Raw genomic sequence first — 21,862 nt, 5'->3', positions numbered from 1 at the left:
CAGATGAGGGGGTGAAAAGATTATGCAGATATCCCAAAAGGCTATTTTGAGTGCCAATGATCTGGTACCAGAAGCATAGAGGCAGAGACAAAGAAGGAACCAGGTCAGACAGAGTTTGAAATAATTAAACAGTAAATTTGATAAAAATCGGTGCAGGGTTAAGACATGAGGCTTGAAGAGAGATTATTCTGCTGGAGGAGTTTAAAAACTCACTTCCAGAGATAAGAATTCATGTGGATGAAGAGAAAGTTCAAGAAGTGAGAAGAGCGGCAGAGATGGTAGATGAATATGCACTGGTGCAGAAAGTGAAATTTAGCTTCAGACAAGAATTTCATCCTCACTACAAAATGAAGTAGAGCACATTGGATAAACTATTCCCAAAAGTAGCCACAAATTTGTGGTATTTCCAACGCAGTGGACCATACAATTAATATAAAATATAATTCAAATTAAATAGTTTGATTTTATGACGTGGCTATTATACAAGTTGCTGGTTTCTTTAGGGAAAATGAAGAGTTTAAAAACTGCAGCAGTTTTAGTTATTTCAAATCAGAATACTCAAAAGGTAGAATAATTTAATTTTGTACAGCAGTTTTGCAGAAATAATTTTACACCCACAATAGTCCATATTTTATTATGACTCATTTTTGAAATTCAGTACAAATTGCAAAGCTGGCACTTAAAAAAACCACTGAGCTGTTTTGAAAGTCAACTTCTGTTTCACTGGGGAGCATGTGTCATCTTAACAACAGTACAAATGAGGTTACATACAGACTTCCAACTAAGCACAAGTAAAGTTAACTACCTTGTGAAGTCATAGAACACCACATCCATCATCTTAGCATTAGTAACAGCAGTGAAAAAATACCTACATTAAATTTTACTTTTAACCTTATGCACAAAAACATGACCAAATGAAGTTCTCATTATTAATCAGAAGTGTTTCATTATCTATGAAAATAAATCAAACCAAATACAAGTAGAGAAGAAGGCAAAGTAAAAAATACAAGCAGAAGTAGATCTGAATGAATTCAAACTAATGTCACAGCTCTCAAGGCTAACATTAAAAATAGAAAGTAATGTTACTAGCAGCTAAAAAGGACCAAAATGACAAAGAATGAATTAATTCAGATTATATAAAAAAAGGTCTCAGCTAACCAAGACATGAATACTTAGTTCCCCAGAACAGAACTTTACAGTTGTTTTTCTCTACCATTGCTCCAGTTTCAAAGGGCTTCTTTCCTCTTCAAATGATTTAACACTTCAGTGCTATTTAGAAATTTAATCAGCAAAGATTGCACTGCATACAGAAAGAACAGCTTCCATACTCCACAGTTTCCTTTCCATTATAAGTTTATTTCCTCAATATATTAGTACTGCCCAGCATTCATGCATGTGTTATCTATCCCTATTAACCATGGTTTTCCTCATTGATCACATTTTCTGCAATGCAACTGAATAAATAGGCTTAATTAGTCATAATAATCAATTGTAGAACCAAAAGCCTTCCCAAACACTGATCTGTTCACGCTTAAAATCTTCTTCTCCAGGCCAGCACCACCCCTACAGCCACAGCTAGCATTGCAAATGCAGCAGCTCCACCATAAATCAAAACAGATGCATTTGATTTTGCAGGAACAATTTCTTCAGCTTCCTCTGATTTAGCCAAAGGCGTTATTTCAACCTTTTCACCTTTTCCAACATTCTCTTCTGGTTTGGTTTTTGTTTCATCTTCCCAGACTCCTTTTTTAATCTCTTCCAATTGCTTTCTTATTTCTTGCAGCGAAGTTGACTGATGTGGTTTGCTGGATTCAACAGCCATTTCTCTTGCTGGTGTTACAGGTTTTTCCTCTACGTCAGTAATAAGTCCAATAGCAACTTCTGAAAAAGTATCAGCTTTCCCTATTTCAGCAGAAGGCTTTACCTCCACTTGTGCAGTCTGTTGCGAAAGTAGGGATGCTGATTTAATTTCTGCTGCAGACCCTGGAGTTTTTAATTCAATCTCCTGGCTTTCAACAGCTTCAGGAAGCTCCTCTTTTTCTACATGGACAATATCCGAATTAGAAGAGTTGTTTTCACTTCTCTCTTCACCACCACCATTACTGTCCAAGCTTTTCATGTCCTCTGGGTCTATGGACAATTGTTGCCAAGACTCTGTTCCAAGAGAAACTGGCATGCTTTCAGTATGCCAGCTTTGGCTAGTAGATAGTGAAGCTGGCAAGCCAGCTGCCTGCCAAGAGCTGGTGGCAGTTAGTGGTTCAGGAGGACTTACTTGACCGGAGTTGTCACTTGTTAAGATGTAAATATCGTTGCTGTCATCTACAGTTTCTCCTTGCTCTTCCTCTTCAGAATCCAGACTAAAAACAGTTCCCTAAGAATAACAAATGTAGATTGAAATCTTATGTATTAAATACTGTTTTTGCAATGATTAATCATCTATTTGCAAAATTGCATTATGTACCAAGATAACACACTCATCTATGAAGGATGGGCATCTATAGACAAAATTCATTGTTAAAAAGGGTGTAAAAGGATAGGTCTTATTGAAAAGATTGATGCAAAACTTTTGTTCTTTGTTTGAACCCAAATCAATTCAGGCTTACCAAAAGTAAAAAGATATTAAAGCTATGGAAAGATAACTGCAACATGGAAAAAAGTGACTTACACTGGAGTCCAAATCTCCATTAAAGGTGATGTTCATAAAATTATGTCTCAGATTATACTGTTGCTTTAGTATAAACAGAATCAAAGTATATAAAAAGGCTGCATTTTATATTAGGCTAATGAAAATTTACTTCACAACAATGTCAAATCAGATTAGAACATTAGATTTAGAGCCATCTATTTGTGAAATTATTTCTGCAACATAAATAAATTGTTGCAAAAAGAACACCAGAAGTGCTGGAAGTGGAAGCAAGGTGTGCTGAGACCATGAATTTGTTTTTAATTGTATGTTGAACCATGCTGCTCATTATGTTATCATAGCAACATTGGAAAGGCAGAAACGGAGGGTCTCTGCAATTATTCATTATAATTAGTTTCAAGTGATCATTATGCAATTTAAATCAGTGTCAATTAATTTAATAGCCATGATTCTTTTCTGGGGATTAATGTTTTCTTTGGGTATCATATCATTCAATTGAAATACTAGTTAATTTACCCTCCTTTATTAGGGCCAAAGACAAAGTGTAACTTTACTGCCACCAGCCAAAAACCGAAACTTATTCAAAAAACAAAGTCTTCATTTGGACCTTCCTGATTTGAGAGGGGTGGCTATTCATTGGATAAACTTATGGTTTTAAATAAATTGAACAAAATTGGCATGGAAAAGACATGAAGTTTTAATTCAACATTCGATAAGTAGGTAATTTTCAGTTTTAGAAAGGATTTTAAAATATTTTATTTGACCATCCTGCAGAGGATAAAATAGTTTGGTACAACGTACAACTTATGGATAGAATTGTAGGCATAGTTTCCTCAGTTAAGTTTCTCAATTTAATAGGAGAATATTTAGGGCGTACACAAAGCATATAATGGGACATACACTTATGCTCTACTAACATTTACAAAACAGCACAGTCGGGTAGCATCAGGTCAAAAGGTCACAGATCTGAAGCTTTAACTTTGTGTATGTTGGGAAACAAACAAACAGTCAATTCTGCTGAGCATTTCCAGGAATTTTTATTTATTATTTCTAGTTCCCACAATACTTTGCATGTGCGCTTGCTGACAGTCAACCTTATTCAGAATATTCAGGTATTTTGGAGCATTGAATGCTTGGCCTCAGCAAGTGATTAAGGGAAACTTGGTTAAGAATTACAGGAAGATCCATAGGGAACAGAACAGGGATCAATCAGGAATGCGTTACAAAAAATCTGCAGAAAAAGATGGGTCAAATAACCTCTCAATACAGCTTTAAATCCATCTGGTTCTTGCAATCAGGAGGCCCAAAGAGCATTGCCGCTCTGCTAATACACAATCAACAAAGTGCAACATTTGCAAGCCAGCAGTCATGTTGCAGTGTAATTTTAGTAACTTTTACTTCTTTATTTAATAGGATGATTATCCTCTAAAGAAAACCCAGAGGCAATTTATTAAAATTAATTGTAATAAAATATTCATTTTCAGCTTTATATACATTAACTTTTCTTCTCCCACTCTACCCAAGCCAACAGAATTGAAACTCTGCACTGTCCCTATAAGTGAGGTTAAAACAGCGATAAATAATTTATTATGACATCACTACTGTGCAAACTGGAAATATGAAAAATCAATTTGATTTTACAAGGACTAATTAAATGTATCACTGAAGTTGGATAAAACCTGTAGTGTAGCAGTGCAGAAATATGCAATCTCAGGTAAAACATTTCCACTATAATATGACAGGACAGATTCATGGGTGACTGAACTGCAATTTTGCTAATAGGATTATTCTTTGCATTTGATTCCATGGTGTGAAATGCAGATTTGGTCAGAGGATAATTACAGCAAATGTACGGGTTAGACCAGATACAACAAAATTACACGCAACAATACTACTCAAAATATGTCTCCACAGCTGTATATTAAATTATTAAAAACCATTATTAGTAAGATAGCAGGATGCATTTTGAAAACACTTCCCAAAGTATTTTTCCCCAATGACTCCACTTTAACACTTCAAATTGACGCAATGTCTTGGTGCCAAAAACAGCAATAAAACAGTTAATGCAAATATTATATACTGAATATTACTGCATGTTCAAATATAACATCTCTTTTTGCATTATTTTGTTTAAACAAAATATGGTAATCAGTCGATTATCCCAGAGTTGTACCAGTTCATAGTCTTGGGCCCAGAAACACCTGTAGCACAGGTAAAGTGTCTTGAAATGGCTAACGTTAGAGCTCAGATTCTGTAGCACTGGGCATAGACAGGTTGCTCAGCACCTGAAGCATCACTGGTAAATTCATGGTTAGGATCAGATTTTAGAACAGGCAAAGAACATAACTGCCAGTTACTGATCTAAGTATTCCTCTCAGAGGCTGCAGAATGCTGCCAAATCAGCTTCAGGCTCAGGCCCAGGCCCAGGCCCTGCATTTCTCATTTTCTTTTTCTAGGTGATGGGCTCGTGTGTGTGGCCACTTCATCGAGGTACCAGTGATTAGAAATATGGAGAGTATTTCTGAAACCTCAGTGGTCAATGACTGTAGCATATAACGCTCTTTACTGTTCAGAAGCACCCCACATTTCTTAAATTTTGGCCCACACATCAGTGGTGATGCCTCTCATGCAGAGTCCAACTGCGTAGCCCTGGCATTGCTGAATGACCTGGAATCAAAACGAGCCACCTCAAGACCAAATAATGATTGGGAGTACATTAAGTACAAAATATTTTAAAAGCAGGTTTTTCTATATGTATTGATCTATAGTATGCAAACTTTAATAAGTGTGCGGAATGTTACTCTACTGATTTATTGCTGTTTTGTTTTTGTTGGCATCTGGGGTTGCATTAATTTTCAAAGTGCCAAAATGCGATATTAAAAAGTGACTTGAGAAATAATGGTTTGCTTTCTTTCTCGTTGACATTCATAGTGTTTTCTTTCTCCCAAATGTAACAAAATTTTCATTGTTAGGAGGCTCTTGATTACTACTTGAAGAAAGTGACCTGCCCTGGAAAAGTGATTTCTTCAGTAAGATACCTCAGTCTTTGATGAAGGAGATAAATAAAGAATGAATAGAGTATCACTTGTGCAATGGAGGGAAAGAATGTTGATTGATGCTCTCAATCCTCCCCAGTCCACATTCACCAACTTATTATTGGAGGAAAAAAAATGGAAATTAAGGTAGAAAATGTTACAAAGCCAACAGTTAACCTTTCTCCTTTAAAATACACTGGAGTGCTGAGAAGGGGGTGAAGGGATGCAATGCACTAAGCAAACTAAAGGAAGGACAAAAAAAAAAGTTAAAATATGCCCTGGGTTTGGTTAAAAATGGGTTCCAGAAAGACAGAGACACAGTTAATCTTTCCCAGTGGGATTCAATGTCTAAATAAAAGCCAAAAAAACTGTGGATCAGAAACAAAAATAGAAATTGCTGGAAAAGCTCAGGTGATCTGGCAGCAACTCTGCAGAGAAAGCAGGGTTAACGTTTCAGGTCAAGAACCCTGAAGTTTCCTCAGAACCCTGAAGTTAACTCAGATTCAATGTCATCTTAAAGAGACTTACAAAACAAAAAAAAATTGAATAAGGAAAGTAACCTATATCTTAGATAATACCTGCAAACATTAGTAAAAAATCAATATCAGGAAAATAGCTGCCACTTTGAGGTGTAGTAATATCGATTGACTAGAATGGCCGAATTGTTTCTTTATAAAAGGCATCACAAAACACCTGATTACTATTTAATAATCTCGAATGTTGAAATGAAAATATTTTGATTTAATCCTCGATGTAATTTTAATCCAACACATCAGGCAGGAATCCTAATGCTACATGTAGTCCAATAGCATCCTCAATTGACTTTAATGTGTGAAATTCAACAGGCCTAACAGTTCAACAGTTATACCCGATTGCGTCAGTTTCCTAGGATATTAAAGTTTCTTTGAGTGCCATATCAAACATCAAAATCCTTTCTTTTTAAATATAGATGTGTATTCTTAAAAACATTTTGCACCCCCCCCCCCAAACTGGATTGCTTGACATTATTCCCAGGCTATTAAAAAGGTTTCAGTGAGCAGCAGGGGCTACCAAGATGGAAATCCACCCTTTGATTTTCTTTCCTTAACTATGAAATGCCATAACCTTGGAGTACACCAAAAGGTTCAGATTCCAAAAGGTTATAGAGTAGGACTGGTCATCTGAAGACCGACTTCATAGCAAGATTTAATTGTAAAACTTGAACAACAAAGCAGTGTCCCACCCCTTTTTTTTCCATCTGAAGTTTTAAAACTTTTTTCAGGACTTATGCAGTTTAAAATTACTTAATGACTTCTTAAAAGATTCATATTTTGTTGTATTATAACATTTTACAGAAGGGAAAACGGGGAGAGGTATGAAGCACTGCTACCCTCTCCTAGCAGTTGATCAAAACAAGTAGATCGATGCACTTCAAATCCGAAGTACACTAAATTCAGATGGCATGTTTTGAATTAATTATCTTTAAGATATTATCGCAATAGCTCAGTTAAAATCATTAAAACTGACTGTCACAAAGTCTTTAGGATTTCAAAGAAGGCTCAACAGCTGGTTGTAGAAAACAACATCAATCAGATCCTTGTAATTCAGATTTAGATCCAACCATCTTAGCTTTACAAAAACAAAGTGGGATAGATTTTCAACTTCACCTGGCAAAAAAAGGTTATACCACCTTAGCTTTAGAAAGGTTAATAACCAAGCTAAACTTTTGTTATTCAACTTAGTAAACTCTCTGCATTGAGAGAAGTTATATAAACTCAGGTTCAAAAATGTTAGGATGATCACCTTCTCCAGACCTAGGATTTGTGGACCATGAGAAAAATAAGACTGCAGCCAGTTGTTTTATGAACAGAAACAAGAAACACTGTGCACGTCCTAATTTCCATAACTGTCAAACAACAAGACTGGGTGTTGCTAGATCTGACAGGCATGTTACCAGAGCTGACAAGATCTGCTTAGAAGCTGTAGCAACGCAACACAGCCAATTAAATAATAACATTCAAACTGGCACTAGGAAGTGACTATGTCTAGGCACGCTGTTGAATATTACAGCAAATGTGAAGCTGCGTGTGCAAGTTTTTTTCTAGCTCTCTGTTAAGGGATAAAACTGCTTGGCAAAATGCAAATTTCATACTGTACTAGTTAAATAAACTGAAGATATTACTGGCTAGAGACTAACAGAACTTTGATTCAAATATAAATTTAACAAAGTGAATACTAACATGTAATTTAGGTATACAGTAACATTCATCAAGGTCAGGTCAGACATTAGCTAAAGTCCACACAAGCTAACTTTAGCTCTTAAGGAGCATGCTGTGCATTTTAAACCAACAATAAAACTAATTGAAAATTTGTTAACATTGTGGACTGAAAACAGCAATATGGATCTCATCTGCCCAAACAATTGACGCCTTTGTGCTTTTTTTGACCTTTAAAAAGTGTCATTTCATGCTACTTCCATGCAACACCTTCAAGTAGTTATTTAAGGGACAAAAAGCAAAAGAAACGGTGGAAATATTCAGGTCAGGCAGCATCTATAGGAAAATACAGAATTAATCTTTCAGTCATTGACCAACCAATTTAATAGGTATTGCTTTGTCTGGAAAAGATCTCCACGAGTAGCTCCAAAAGGAGATCAGTAGTAACTTGCTTGCATTTTCATAATAGATACCCACTAAACCTACTTTTACTCTTAATTCCATGACTCACCTTTAGCTAACGGACACTTAAATGGAATCCTCTCAAATATAATCTGGAAATCCATTTACATTTATAGACATTGCTTTGTCTACAATAGTTACTTGAAAATGATCAAATTAGATTTGTTATACACGGTTGCTCTTCTCAAAAGGTACATTGCCTCTCTAATCAGCTCAAGTTTGTTTAATTTCTCTCCAATTATAGATTAAAAATCATAAATGGCCTATGAAATTCCTGATTTTCCCTCAAATCTGTGATTGTGCAATCTTAGAGAATGAGTTACATTTTCAACAAAGGGATAGTGGTTAAATCAAAATCACTTTGGAGGTCTACAGTTAGAACATTGCCAATGTTCTCATCCACTTCTTTTAAAACATAAGATGAAAGCTTTCAGTTCCTGGGGATTTCAACCTTCAATGTCATTATTTTTTCTATTATACTTTTCCAGCTTATTTTAAATGAGTTACAATTCTTCATTCCTTATTGGTCAGAACATAGAGAGTGTAGGAATTGGGAGGTCATGTTACGGCTTTACGGGATATTGGTTAGGCCATTTTTGGAATATTGTGCACAATTCTGGTCTCCCTGCTAAAGGAAGGATATTGTGAAACTTGAAAGGGTTCAGGAAAGATTTACAAGGGTGTTGCCAAGGTTGGAGGGTTTGAGCTATAGGAGAGGCTGAAAAAGCTGGGGTGGTTTCCCCTGCAGCGTCAGAGGCTGAGGGGTGACTTATGGTGGTTTATAAAATCATGGAGGGGCATGGATAGGGTAAATAGACAAGATATTTTCATTGGGATGGGGGAGGAAAGAGTCCAAAACTAGAAATCATTCGTTTAGAGTGAGAGGGCAAAAAGATATAAAAAAAGGGACCTGCAGGGCAACTTTCTCACATAGAGGGTGGCAAGTGTATAGAATGAGCTGCCAAAGGAAGTGGTGGAGGCTGGTACAATTGCAACATCTGGGTGGGTACATGAATAGGAAAAGGTTGAGGGGACATGGGCCAACTGCTGGCAAATGGGATTAGATTAGTTTAGTATATCTGGCTGGCATGGACGAAATGGACCAAAGGGTCTGTTTCCATGCTGTTTCCATCTCGATGACTAATTTTTCTGTAACGTCAGATACATCACCAACCTCTTCTAGAGCAAACATGGACAAACAGCGTCTTTGTTATTTGCAATACTATTCAGTTTCCTTTGTCAAGGGCCAACCCTTTAATATACTTTTTCTTTTAATAGAATTGTAAAATTGCATTAATTTTGATATCCCTCCGGTTTTTTCTGGTTAAAGAAAGATTCAAATGTCGCAGCAATTATATTCTTATTCTTTGCTTGGGGGTTTGAATCCATGCCAGACTAAACCCAAATTTCAAAAGGTTGAGAACTTGAATTTTGGTACAGAATAAGAAGAACACAATTTCACATCCAAGAATTTCACAGTTCTTATAAAGCTTCAAAATGTCAGGTCTGGGAGAAGGGCATATTAGTGTTGGCATAGTTACAGGGTTATCTTGCAAGTTTTGATATATAGTAGAACAAGTAAACAAACATTGTCCTTATGGGTGTGGTACTGAAAGTGATCTTAAAAATACTCATTGCAACGTGCTGTCAAAAGATCTGTGCAACATTTGGCACTTGACTAGTCCTATTTGGTAATGAAATAAAAAAAGAGCTGTTCTTGAATTTTTTTTAAGAAAAAGAAGTGTATAAACCTACCCATCCTCCTTGCTGGATGATAAAATCAGCATCAGTCTCCTCAATGTACTTCACTCCCAGTTCCACTAGTTCCCTTAGTGGCTGCTGGTGGTGACTAGCTAGCAGCTGCTGCAACAACACTAAAGAGATCAGAACCTACAAAGTAAGTAATTAAAAAAAAATTAATTATTCACAGCAGGGATAAACCATAAAGCATAGTTCACATAACGTCCCACTTCGAGAAGAAGGAGAAAAACATATTCTTAACATACACATGCAAAACAACAATTGATAATCAAGTATAAGAAAGACAATGCTGGTAACTGTGTCTTAACATTGCCCTCAGCATACTACAACTAAATTAATTACTTCCCTCCTCATCCCTCAAGTGTAATCACTTGTTATGCAGTTTACCTGCAGATGCAAATCAGGAGTAGGAGCCATTCAGCCTCTCCAGCTTCCTCTGCTAATAAATAGGATCATGTCAGATCGGATAAATCTCAAATCCACATTCCTACCTACCTCCATACCATCCACACCCTCTTAAAATATTGGAGGGCTCTGCTTCCAACGCTTTTTCAGGAAGACAATGTTCTAAAGACAATTTTCTTTGTCTCCTCTTGGTTTTAAATGGGCTTTCTTCAATTATAAAAAGAGGCATCCCTAATTCTATGTTCTTCCATAAGAGGAAATAGCCTTTCTACATTCAACCTGTCAAGGCCATTCTGGATTTTATATATTTCAAAAAAGTTGCCTCGTACTTTAAATTCCAACAGATACAAGTCTAGCCTGTCTAAACTTTCCTCATAAGAAAACCTGTCCATTCCAGGTATTCATCTAATAAACCTTATTTGAGTTGCCTCCAATGCATTTGCATCCTTCCTTAAATAATGACTAAATACTGGGCACAGCAATCCAGATGTGGTCTCAATGGGCTGTATAAATCTGTTCATTGACCTTGAGATTCATACTTTTATTTCCAGTCATGGTGTGTTTATCATATCCCATATTATTAGCTTTATCTGTTGGCAAGACTCTACTTTTTGAATTACCATGTTCCCAAATTTGATCTTTTGCTCACAGTATTCAGTTTAAAATCCTCTACCTTTCCAGTTATGCATTTCTCAAGAACACCAGCCCCTACCATGATTTGGGTAGACAATATCCTATCTATACAGGTTCCACTTGCCCCATTGCTGGTGCCAGTACCCCAAAAACCAGATCTACTTTTCTCTCGCCGGTATTTGAGCTATGCTTTCATCTCTTATCTAATTTGCATTATGACAATTTAAACAAGGCTTATGTAATAATGCAGAGATTAATTACCTTTGAGGTTATGTGCAAATCTGGCCCCTAACTCACACGGACTATGCAGAATCTCCTTTGTCCTGCTTGTGTCATTACTGCCTCTATGGACCACACGGATTAAATCCTCTTCCCAAATTCCCCACCAGCCCAGAGATGTTACCAAACCTGACGTGTGTGGCTGTTGGACTCATGATGCTTGCTACAAAGAAGGGTGTCAATCTCCTTCTCTATACAGCCTCCCTACTATTTCTTTGAGTGGCTTCCTATAGAGCAGTTGGTTCATCCATCCTGCAACCCTGACTATCAAGACAAGCTGAAAGAATCTGAACATGTTGGACAATTGCAAAAAGCAGCCCCTTTTATTCCTGCCTACTGGATCCCCTTGCCTCCATCACCTGCAGTCACACTGAGGGAGCAGCAGACAATAAAATTCCCTGTTCTTTAAACTTGAAGATTCACCTCCAACTTTGAGAGTCAACCAAAGTATAATTTCATTAAATGAGATCGAGCAATGCATTTTCATTTCTTCAGACTGTTTGCGTGCTTTAGAAGACTAAAGCTCAGATGCAACAAGTCACAAGGTATTTGGAGAATAGAAAAGATCAAAGTCACCAAAATTGTTCCAACCCCCCCCCCCCCCCCAAAGAAAATGTAATATGCAAGCCTCCAGCATTAATTTCCTGCATCAAACTTTTGGTATGGTTTCAATCAATTTATGCAACTAGTCCACATTATAGCATGACAAAGAAAAGTCAGCTCCAATCTCCAACTAGTTACAAGGTGAGATTTCATTACTTGCATCATACTCATTTCTCAGTTATGTAGATGTCTGCTGAGTAAAACCCAAGGTAGCAAGTTTATAATTGCAGCTGATTGTATTACTGGTCAAGTCAGATCCAGCTTGATGAATCAAAGTTTTAATTTTGTAGTTTCATTACCATTACAGTCAATCACTGAACATGTAGACTACCAATGTTTTATTTCAAAAAGTAGTAAAATATTACCATATGTAAAAAGGACAATGTGAAAGCTTTCTAAAATCAAAGCCGATTCGACCCTTTGCCCACTTTTTAAAAACAAAATAAACAAACCAAACAAACAGTTAGGAGCTTCGCTGAGACTGTAACTATCTTAACTACTTCTTTGCCAGTACTTTTTCCAGCCCTTTTTATTAGGCCATTAAATCAGCCGAAGGCTCCAACAAACTTAACTCTCAGTTGGGAGATTTCTACAAACTCAGAAGAACTATACTCAAAACCACTGACACCTGACAATCAATTTTTCTGAATGTCAAACAAGTTTAACTTTGTAAACATTTAGCAATTAACTATCTTAGCAGCTGCTCAAGCCATTTTTTTTGGAAATGTGGTCTTTAATCCACTGCTCAAAATACCTTTTTGATCTTTGTTCTTTGTTTAAAAAAACGTTACCTTCATAGAACTGAAAACTAAAAATCTTTTTCTTCCATTTTTGAATCCAGTATTCCAAATAGCAAAACACTACAAACCTTCAGTTATTTACACAGTTACAGAAACTATGCATACCAGTATTTGATGATCCGTTTTACTTTTAGAAATCAACATTTCCATTGTCAAGAAACTCTCAGTTTACAGACAAACCAGGAAAGATTCACAGTAGCTTTATCTCTCACACCATTTTGTAATATTTTAAAATGTTTCACTTACACATACTAAATTAGTATTGCTGGGAATATTAGAGTACTATTGAGTACTCGAGAGTACTAGAGCAGCTAGCAGTACAGGAGAAATTCTAAATCACTGCAGAATTGGAAAGAACATTTCCAGCGCTTTATTCCCACGTGAACAATTTATATATTGCTTACCATCCCATGAAACTGGGAGAAGTTGACTGGAAAATGTCACCCCACCTTAGTCTACTTCATTCAAGTGCTTCAATTTGCAAAAGTCTGTGACTTGAAACTCCCTATAAAATGTATTGACATGAGCAATAAAACGCTGCTCCATCATTAGTTCATTCTGAAAAAGTACAAGGGAAGGAAATTGTGCTTACTTTATTCCACCCACTGGTATTAGTAGCAACCCGATTTGTTTGCTCTTTGTATACCTCATATTCAAGTGGCCTACAAAATTATAGAAAAGAATATGCCAAGCTTGAGCATCATATAAATTATCACTTAACACTTCAAATAAAATATCTATAATAGAAGGGAGAAGATGGGAGAAGAAGTTGAAGTGAAAAGGTTTGTATTGCAAATGAAGCACATTGATCAACAAGCGATTGGATTGTGCAAATCTATTCTAACAGCATTTATTGCCGACTAATGCTTCCAAATCTCATTCTGCCTCTTAAAAATTTTTCTTTCACCAAACCCCGACATCCCTCTCCAAACAATTCTGCATGATGGCTTGAGATAGTTCTCTGCTTTAAAAATTTGCTTAAAGAAATGCAGTAGTAAAAACATCCAATTTGTTCAATTAGAGATTACCTTCTTGCCAAATTGTTTCTTTCTCAAAACCTCAGGATGGAGGCAATTTATTTTAAAAAATTAGTTTCATAGATTTGATCACTTTGATAATTCAAAGGTGTCTAATATACACAAAGTTTGATGGAAAAAAAGTGTTGGCAGATAATCTAAATCATTGTCAAATCAATCAACATGGAAGAGAGGTAAACAGTAGGAATTTTAATATACAACAATTTACAAGTTCCACTGATACCTTGGCAGACAGCCACTAAATCACCAAAAAGAACTAAACCTTGGGGTGTTGGTGATTTGTATTAATCAATCACTGTTTGGACATATTGGGCAAGACTTCAAGGGAGAGGTATAATGCATTATTATTTTAAAACTGCACATGAAAAAATAAATATCACCTCAAAATATATGAAAAGACATTTAAAAGAATCTCTCAAGAACTGGCAAACAGAAATAATTATTTGGGGCCCCTTGTGGCACAGTAGTAGTATCTCCACCTCTGAGCCACAAGGTCCACATTCAAATCTCACCTGCCCCTGAGGTGTCATAACATGACTGAACAGGTCGATTGAAAATACAGTATCCTTTTTGATTCTCATTAAAAAGGATCTTTTAAACAAAAAAAAACAGAAAAACCTGGGATCTTGCCCAATGGGTTGTCATCTTTTCAAGATGGCAAGAGTACTGAAGGGAAAGCAGAACTGGACTGCAGGACTCATGCAGAATGAGCAAATAATTGGTAAATTAAGTAGATGAGAAATAAATGTGAGGTAACAAATTCTGAAAGGATAAATAGGGAGGTCACGTGGAACTCTGAAAGGTGCAAGGTGAGGTAATAGAAACAAAACGGAGGAGTACAAATACAAAGTTGCAAAACAGGTTAGTAAGGCAATGGAAACAAAGCATGCCAAGCAGTAGGCATGCTAGGAGTACAAAAAGTAGCAAAGATACGTCAAAGGTGGTTCACACCATTCTAGAGAACTGCATGCAGTTCTAGTCACCATATTATATAACAAAATAAAAAAGGCAATGGAGAGAGTGAAGGGACAGTTTACAGTGATCATACTTTATGTATACCCACACAATTGTATTGACATGCTAAATCTCTTTCCTTCCAAGAAAAACTGAAGGTGTGAGATTTTGATAGGAAGCATTTTCTCTGTATTCAGTATTATAGAAAAATGCAGAAACAGAGACTATCAACATTTGACAATTATCAAAAAAATCAACAAGAAATTCAGAAAAAGCCTCTCTGTGGCAAGACTATGGAACTCACTACCACAGAGTAGCTGACACGAACACAGTAGATATATTCAAAAGGGAGACTAGACAAGCATATGAGGGAGAAGAGACCAGATGCATATGATGAGAAATTTAAAATAAAAATTCAGAAATATAGGAGGAGATCCAAATGGAGCATAAACACTTCCAAGAACTGGTTAGGGCAACTGGCCTGTTTCCAAGCCACATATCCTATGTATTCTGCAAGTGTACATGTGGAACCTGACATTTCATCTACATGTTACCTCTCAGCAATGAAGTCAATCTTTCTGGGCTTCAGAGAAAAAGGTTTGGGAGCAGACAAGACAGAGTAGCTATCATAGGTAACACTGGATGAAACTGGATAGCTAAGAATCAGATGAGGTCAGTCCACCCTTCAAATGCTGAAGGAGAGACATTGCAGCAGTAGCAACCCTGAAGCCATTGGAAATGGATGGTACAGATATATAACTGGTAAATGAAAAAAATCTTTGTACACCATGAGTGGGTAATGGAAAGAGTTTTGACTTAGCTTTCAAAAAGAGAGAAAGCTATCAGATAAATACACTAAAGGAGAACAATTACAAGAACAAGGTGAGAGTGTGGAACTAACTGCATTACATATCAAAAGAGCTAATGTGAATTCTGATCCAAATTGCTTATTTCTGCGCTATACTAGTTTATGATTTTAATTTGGTAAGGTACTTTATGTACCTGCTTGATCTTTCACGCTCAATCTTGCCAATATTGGAGGCTTACTGCATGCAAAATTAAATGCTTGCAAGATTAGATAGGAGGGATGGAATTGCAACAGAAAAACAATTGCTGTTTCCAATCTTAAATCATGTCATTTCAGCAAAACACCAAGTGGAGACCAATTAAGATTGAGCTCAAAGTGGCACTGACCAATCGGAGATGATTTTATGCCATAACTGGTTCAAAGAAACCAGAGTGTTAGTGAACATAGAACAGTATAACAAAGGAACAGAGTCTTCAGCCTACCATTTCTGTACTGACCATGATGCCATTTTTAGCTAATCCCAGCATGCTGGACGCTCCAAGGGGAAGGGTGTTTAACGGTATACTGAAGGCCGAGGATGGTCAGTGCATACTCACAGGGGTTGGAGTAAATTGTGTCCACCAACATCATTTTAATTTGAACTATAATTTTCCTTCAAGGATTCTAATTTTTGTGGCACATAGTCCCTTTTAAAGGGCAGTTTGTTACTTGCTAAATTGTTTGATTTGATTACTAGGCTCTCAGAATATTAAAAATAAATCTCAATTTTTTGGTTGACTGACTGGCTTACATCTTGACATTGAGGTTTCAAACAATGCTACTGTCAAAGAATGGGAGGATCAAGCAGGCCTCCTCCAGATACTACCTTCACTAAGACAGCAGCCAGAATCCCAGTTGTTAGGGTCGTAAAAGGAGTCTGATACAGATATGAAATTGGCGAATTTTAAAAAAGTAGAAAGCCAAATTATAGGACATCATACAGCTTTACACAAACTAAATTGTGGCTGGCTGCCAAAGAAGGGCCAAGTCACCAGAATTCGTGTTTACACCATTGGTTTTTGCAGTAATAGATTGTTTACTTATCTACCACACTGAGAAATCAAAATGAAATAGATAGTGGTCTGTAGTGGCAGGAATGTTATTCAGTTAAAATTCTTACTAAATGAAAAGCCCAAAGTGTCATAAACAGCAACCACATAGCTCACTTGCTCAGAACGTTCTGTAGGGCTGCCTGCAGTTGCACAGCAAACTCCCGGAATACTTTTTCTCCAAGATGAGCCAGGCAGTCTTCTATTGAAATTTCTGGATTTGCTGGACTAAATACTGGAGATGTGTGGCAGTCAAATCCTGTACTACTAAAGGCTAAAAAGGAAAAAAATAAAATACAACGTTAGGAACAAAATTAACTTAACCAAATAGAACTGCTGTTCAAAGAACTGATATAAATATGGTGCAATAAAAAGGAAAGTACTATGGATTTTGGAGATCGGACATAAAAACAGTGCTGGAGAAACAACAGAAATGACAGCATCTGTGCAAAAAGGGAAAGTGTTCACACTGAGCGAAATGACTTATCTTTGGATTTACTACAACACAATAATGCTTTCCCAGCAACTACTACAGTACCACATTTCTTTACCTATAGTTTGTACTATTAAGCTCTGCAAATTGGTCCCCAACATTAAAGTTAAAAGCAAATAAATTCATTAAATACAGACTTGGTATTTCCCTGGACAGAAATTTCATCAAGTTAACATCGCAAATTAGTTGTAGCCCCAATTTACACAAAACCAAATGCAAAACAGAATTGTACAAAAACAAAAATCCCCAAATACTCCTTTTCTACTGATCGGACCTCAATTTTACTGCTGTACTCCATCCAATTGAAAAATGCATATTTCATTCCACTCCATAGAAACTTCTCTAGAAATTCATATGGTATAATACACATTTTACAAATTGAAGCACAGGAAATTCTTCTAAAACAGGAAGGAATTCAGAACGTGGATCACCACAATACTTCAGATTAGTTTTAACATTTGGATATTTAAAAAATTCAACCAAGGTTAATGGCTATTTTGTAATATCAGTACCAATATTATAAAAGGAGGTGCTGGTATAGTGGCGATGACAATAGACTAACAACACAATCCCAGGCCAATGTTCTGGGATCATGGATTCAAACCCAGTCTTACCAGATGGCAAAATTTGAGCTTAATAAAAATCTGGAGTAAAAAGCTGGCCTAATGGCAACAGTGCAAAGATGTGGATTGTTAGTGAAACAGATGCATTTGATAATGTCCTTCAGAAAAGGAAATATACCTCGTAACCTGGTCTGGCCTATACGCAACCACAGACCCATAGCAAGTGTCCTCTGGACAATTACGAACAGGCAATAACTGCTGGCCTGGCCAGCAATGCCCACTTTTAATGAATGAATTTTTTTTTTTTAAAGTTGTAAATTGATATACCAAGCACGTAAGAACCATATGAGTTTAAAGAGTTTTATTATCTGTGAAAATAATTTTAAACAAAACATTCATCTAATTACCAATTATCAGCAGACGGGGCTCAATTTTCAACCTAAAGCATAGGGTTGCCTGCCAATCAGCTGTAACACTCCTGCCTCTAGGCATTCTCCCTCACTTCCTCCAGGGAAATGGCTTCCAAGTGTGTCAACAAGAGATTTCCAATTAAAACCTGTTAACTTAGAAAATGCTTCACAGTCTGACTTAAGACACTGACCAAGCTCCCACATGCTGATTGGCGTCATAGCTGAAATAGTAACAAATTTCGGAGACATCAGCAGTACATTCTGCAAAGCAGCCCAGTATCGAGCTGATAGCTGCAGGCCATCCTTTAAGGACATTTTGTTCTCTATACCAATCTTCAACTGGAACCCTCAGCTTGAAGTATCCCAAAAATCTTCTATCCAGAAAAGTGGTGCCCACTTTTACCCAAGCAGCTCTAGTTGTCAAAATCATTGGTCCTCCCACTGCAGACTAGTCACTATCCTAACTAGACAGATATCAGGCCATCTTTTCTTAATTGACCCTTCCTCAAAACTCCAGGATTTTGCCATAGCTGGGTTCCTGACCAAGGTTTCGGAATTGGGACCAAGGAAGCTAAAATTCAGCATATCAAATCAGAAAAAAAGTTATTTTTTTTAAATTACTTGATAAAATATTAAAATGCAATTTCACAATAAAAACATTTAAAAGTTCAAATTTGATACAGTGTATCATTCCAAAAATAGTCAGAAATTACCTCTACAGGAACAAAAGACAAATACAATTCAAAATTTCTCAATACCGTGGACCAAATCAGACTGTTATTGCAAAAATAATTATTTTTATAAAGCACGAGTATAATTGATGCAAGCTTTTCATTAGATCCATGAGCAACCACATAAAAAGTACTTGTTGTTCTATTACCGCAGAATAGAAAAGTGTTACAGGATACCGAAGTACTTCAGAACATCAAAACATGCTCAGACATCCTTACAATGATAATGGATCACAAACTGTTAGCCTCACATGCTTTGTTAATAACTTCAAATTTCATTTCCTACAAACTGGAATAAGATGTCTCAATCCTATGCATCATCATTCCTCCCAATGTTCTAAAGAGCTTAGGGAATGCTTGAAATTCTCTACCCCAGGGAAATGCGAAAGCTAGATCAAGGGAAATATTTAAAGAGGACATACACAGAATTTAGAAATATCAGGGAGTTGACAGCTATGCTAACCTAACATAAGAAAGGATTAAGGCCTTGGATAGATCAACAATGATCTTGTTCAATGGCATAGCAAGCTTAAAGGGCGAAATTGCATACAGCCTCCTCCAATTTCTTATGTTCTTATGAAGTAAAGCTCAAACAGCAAAACCTTTTCGGCAGATTTGAACTAACCTTTATTGATGTCATTATGCAGGAGATGGAGTTCTTCTTTAATTTCAGTCTTAATTTTCTCAGCTACATTCCTTTGCAAAGGAGGCCTCTCTTTTGATTGTGTTCCTGTAAAAACAAAAGTCAGTTTGTTTTAGCAAATTCGTAGCAGATGGCTAGTCATTGCAGAACAGTTTTATGCTGAGATTGAATTTAAGTTATTATTGGAAAAAGAATAGATAATTTGGCCTATTGAAAGCTCATCTCTTCACTAACCTAATAAAGTCATTTAAGAGTCATGAAAAAAATGCAGATTCCTCCAATTTAATTACTTGTTTTAGCATTCTCCCTCATCATTTAGATTGTTAAACCTTGTAAAAACACAAATTATTTCCTGACTAGCAATAGATTTTCATTTCCAAAGCACTGCACTTTATACTGATAGCCTGTGACATGTTGTCAGAATTCATAACAAACCATGCAGAAAGAGAAATGACAAGTTATGCATGACTACACAAAAGTTTATTTCCCAAAGTTTACTTTAATATATTATCAAGTCAAAAATTACTTTTACTTGTAAATTCTGTTTCAAGTGCAAAAGCAAAACAATTAAACTTTGAATATTAAAAGGTGTACAGTCACCAAAATACAGTAAAACTTGCCAAATATATTTGAGGATTATCTCATATTAATCTACTGTTCTTGCAACTATGTCATTTAGCCAACTTTAAAAAGAGATATACTAATTTAGTCCACTCAAAGTTTTAAATATATACCCCTTTTAAATATTACATTGCTGAAATTACCTTCCCCTGTTTGTTCTGGAGTCTTTTCTTGTGAAACCAGCCCCAAGTAATTCAAGACAACATATCTGGTCTCATAATGAAATCCTTCGGGTATGGCTGTAGCCATTTTCACGTTGTCTTGATAGTGCTCAAAAGATATAACTAGATGATGATACATACGTAGATTAGGGTTCAGGGGTGGAGTTACAAAACAAGAGAAGTTTTTCTTATAACGAGTAAAACCAGATGAGCAGAACCTGCAGTTCAAAAACTGACGTTGTAAGGTTTAACTAGCACTAACTTCAGCACATTACTCAAATTCATTGTACTTGGCAATAAACAGACATTTTAAACGATTTAAATATTCTGGAAAAACTAACTGCAGTGAAATCTTCAAAACATTTTTGTATAGTTTTAAGTATACCCAAACATGTTCAACATGAATATCCGAATCATCAGTGTCCAAATACTCGTAATCATTTAATATGCTGCTTTAAGGGAAGCAACCCGCAGAATAGACCAAAGTCAATACGTCCTTTGTTCAACGACCCCACCAAATGCCCATGTGCACAAACTCTGGCACCAGCAGAAAGAGGTCATTAACAACGTGATTCCTGGTGCCAGTCCATCTTGCGCTATTATAAGCGGACGCAATTGTACTATAGTAATAACCTTCACATCAGTTATGAACTTATGCCATTTGCACTAGATAAACTTATGAATACACTGCGGCATCGTAAATATCACGTTAAAAGTATTATTCTTAAATACTGACTTATTAGACCCCAATAGTAATCCCCACCTCAAAAATACAAGAAAATTACACAAATTTTGTAAACAAAAAGATACCATTCAATCTCATTTCACAAATTGTTCTATATTCAAAATATAGAGTTAACTCAACCAATGCATGCTTTTTATTCTAACCAAACCTCGACATAACTTTTATTCCCCTTTCAACATTTTGTTTGCAAAATATGAACCGGTCAGGCTTACCGTGCTTCGAAATGGGACAAGCCACTGCCTTTACAACTACGGGACAAGTTCCTTATTTAGACGCGCACCATCTTTAGGGGGCAAAGTGATGAGCAAACTCCACCCTCTTCCACAACACAAGGGGGCAAAGTGTCAAAGGGCACAACTACCATTCACATTTTAAAAAGCCGCCAGGACTCGAAGGGCTCCGCCCCCGATATTCTACCCTCGAAAATTATCATTAAAAATGTGGCTGATTCTCCAACTGAGGACAGAAAATATAAAAATCCAACTTAGCGGCCCCGAATCACAGCTGATGGAGACCGCGGGGTCAAAGGTCAAATATAATAAAATCGTGGTGGATACGCAAAGTTAAAAGTACTGCAACGCGAACTGTCGTCGACGCAAACAAGTAAAGTATATTTTCGACGGGAAACGTGCATTTTAAAAATCTTTATTGGCAAAATATCTGTTTGTAGTCCTGGATTCCCAGCATGCCGTGAGTCGTGGATGTCATCACGCGGTGATGGGTTTTGAATTGGGTCAGTGATTTAACTGACACCACATGAAAAGAGCCAGCCGCGCGCCTGCGCATAGACG

The 21,862-nt window shown here is 36.5% G+C and overlaps 1 protein-coding gene across 2 annotated transcripts; it reads right to left on the bottom strand.

Annotated features, from left to right (window-relative positions):
• Nucleotides 1–618: 618 nt before the first annotated feature.
• On the bottom strand, nucleotides 619–21,784 carry bcl2l13 (BCL2 like 13). 2 transcript variants are annotated; one of them, XM_043709445.1, is made up of 7 exons: nucleotides 21,284–21,784; nucleotides 20,309–20,449; nucleotides 19,527–19,631; nucleotides 16,822–16,978; nucleotides 13,410–13,479; nucleotides 10,092–10,226; nucleotides 619–2,371 (listed from the first exon to the last, which is right to left on the bottom strand). In XM_043709445.1, exons 2-7 carry the CDS (start codon nucleotides 20,412–20,414, stop codon nucleotides 1,532–1,534), a joined length of 1,413 nt encoding a protein of 470 aa, XP_043565380.1. In that variant the 5' UTR covers nucleotides 20,415–20,449; nucleotides 21,284–21,784; the 3' UTR covers nucleotides 619–1,531. The 2 variants fall into 2 exon arrangements, with proteins under 2 accessions (XP_043565380.1, XP_043565381.1); XM_043709446.1 differs by lacking the exon at nucleotides 21,284–21,784 and adding an exon at nucleotides 20,712–20,801.
• Nucleotides 21,785–21,862: the final 78 nt, after the last annotated feature.

This window comes from Chiloscyllium plagiosum, chromosome 19 (assembly GCF_004010195.1).
Source record: "Chiloscyllium plagiosum isolate BGI_BamShark_2017 chromosome 19, ASM401019v2, whole genome shotgun sequence".
NCBI classification, from domain to species: Eukaryota; Metazoa; Chordata; class Chondrichthyes; order Orectolobiformes; family Hemiscylliidae; genus Chiloscyllium; species Chiloscyllium plagiosum.
This window is presented reverse-complemented; position numbering and strand designations above follow the sequence as displayed.

Coding starts and splice junctions, on each gene's coding strand:
- bcl2l13 (XM_043709445.1), bottom strand. CDS start 20,414: ATGGCTACAGCCATACCCGAAGGATTTCATTATGAGACCAGATATGTT. Junction 13,480..16,821: donor CTACAGAACGTTCTGAGCAA/GTGAGCTATGTG, acceptor ATAATTTTGTAG/GCCACTTGAATATGAGGTAT. Junction 10,227..13,409: donor ATACCAGTGGGTGGAATAAA/GTAAGCACAATT, acceptor CTTACTTTGTAG/GTTCTGATCTCTTTAGTGTT.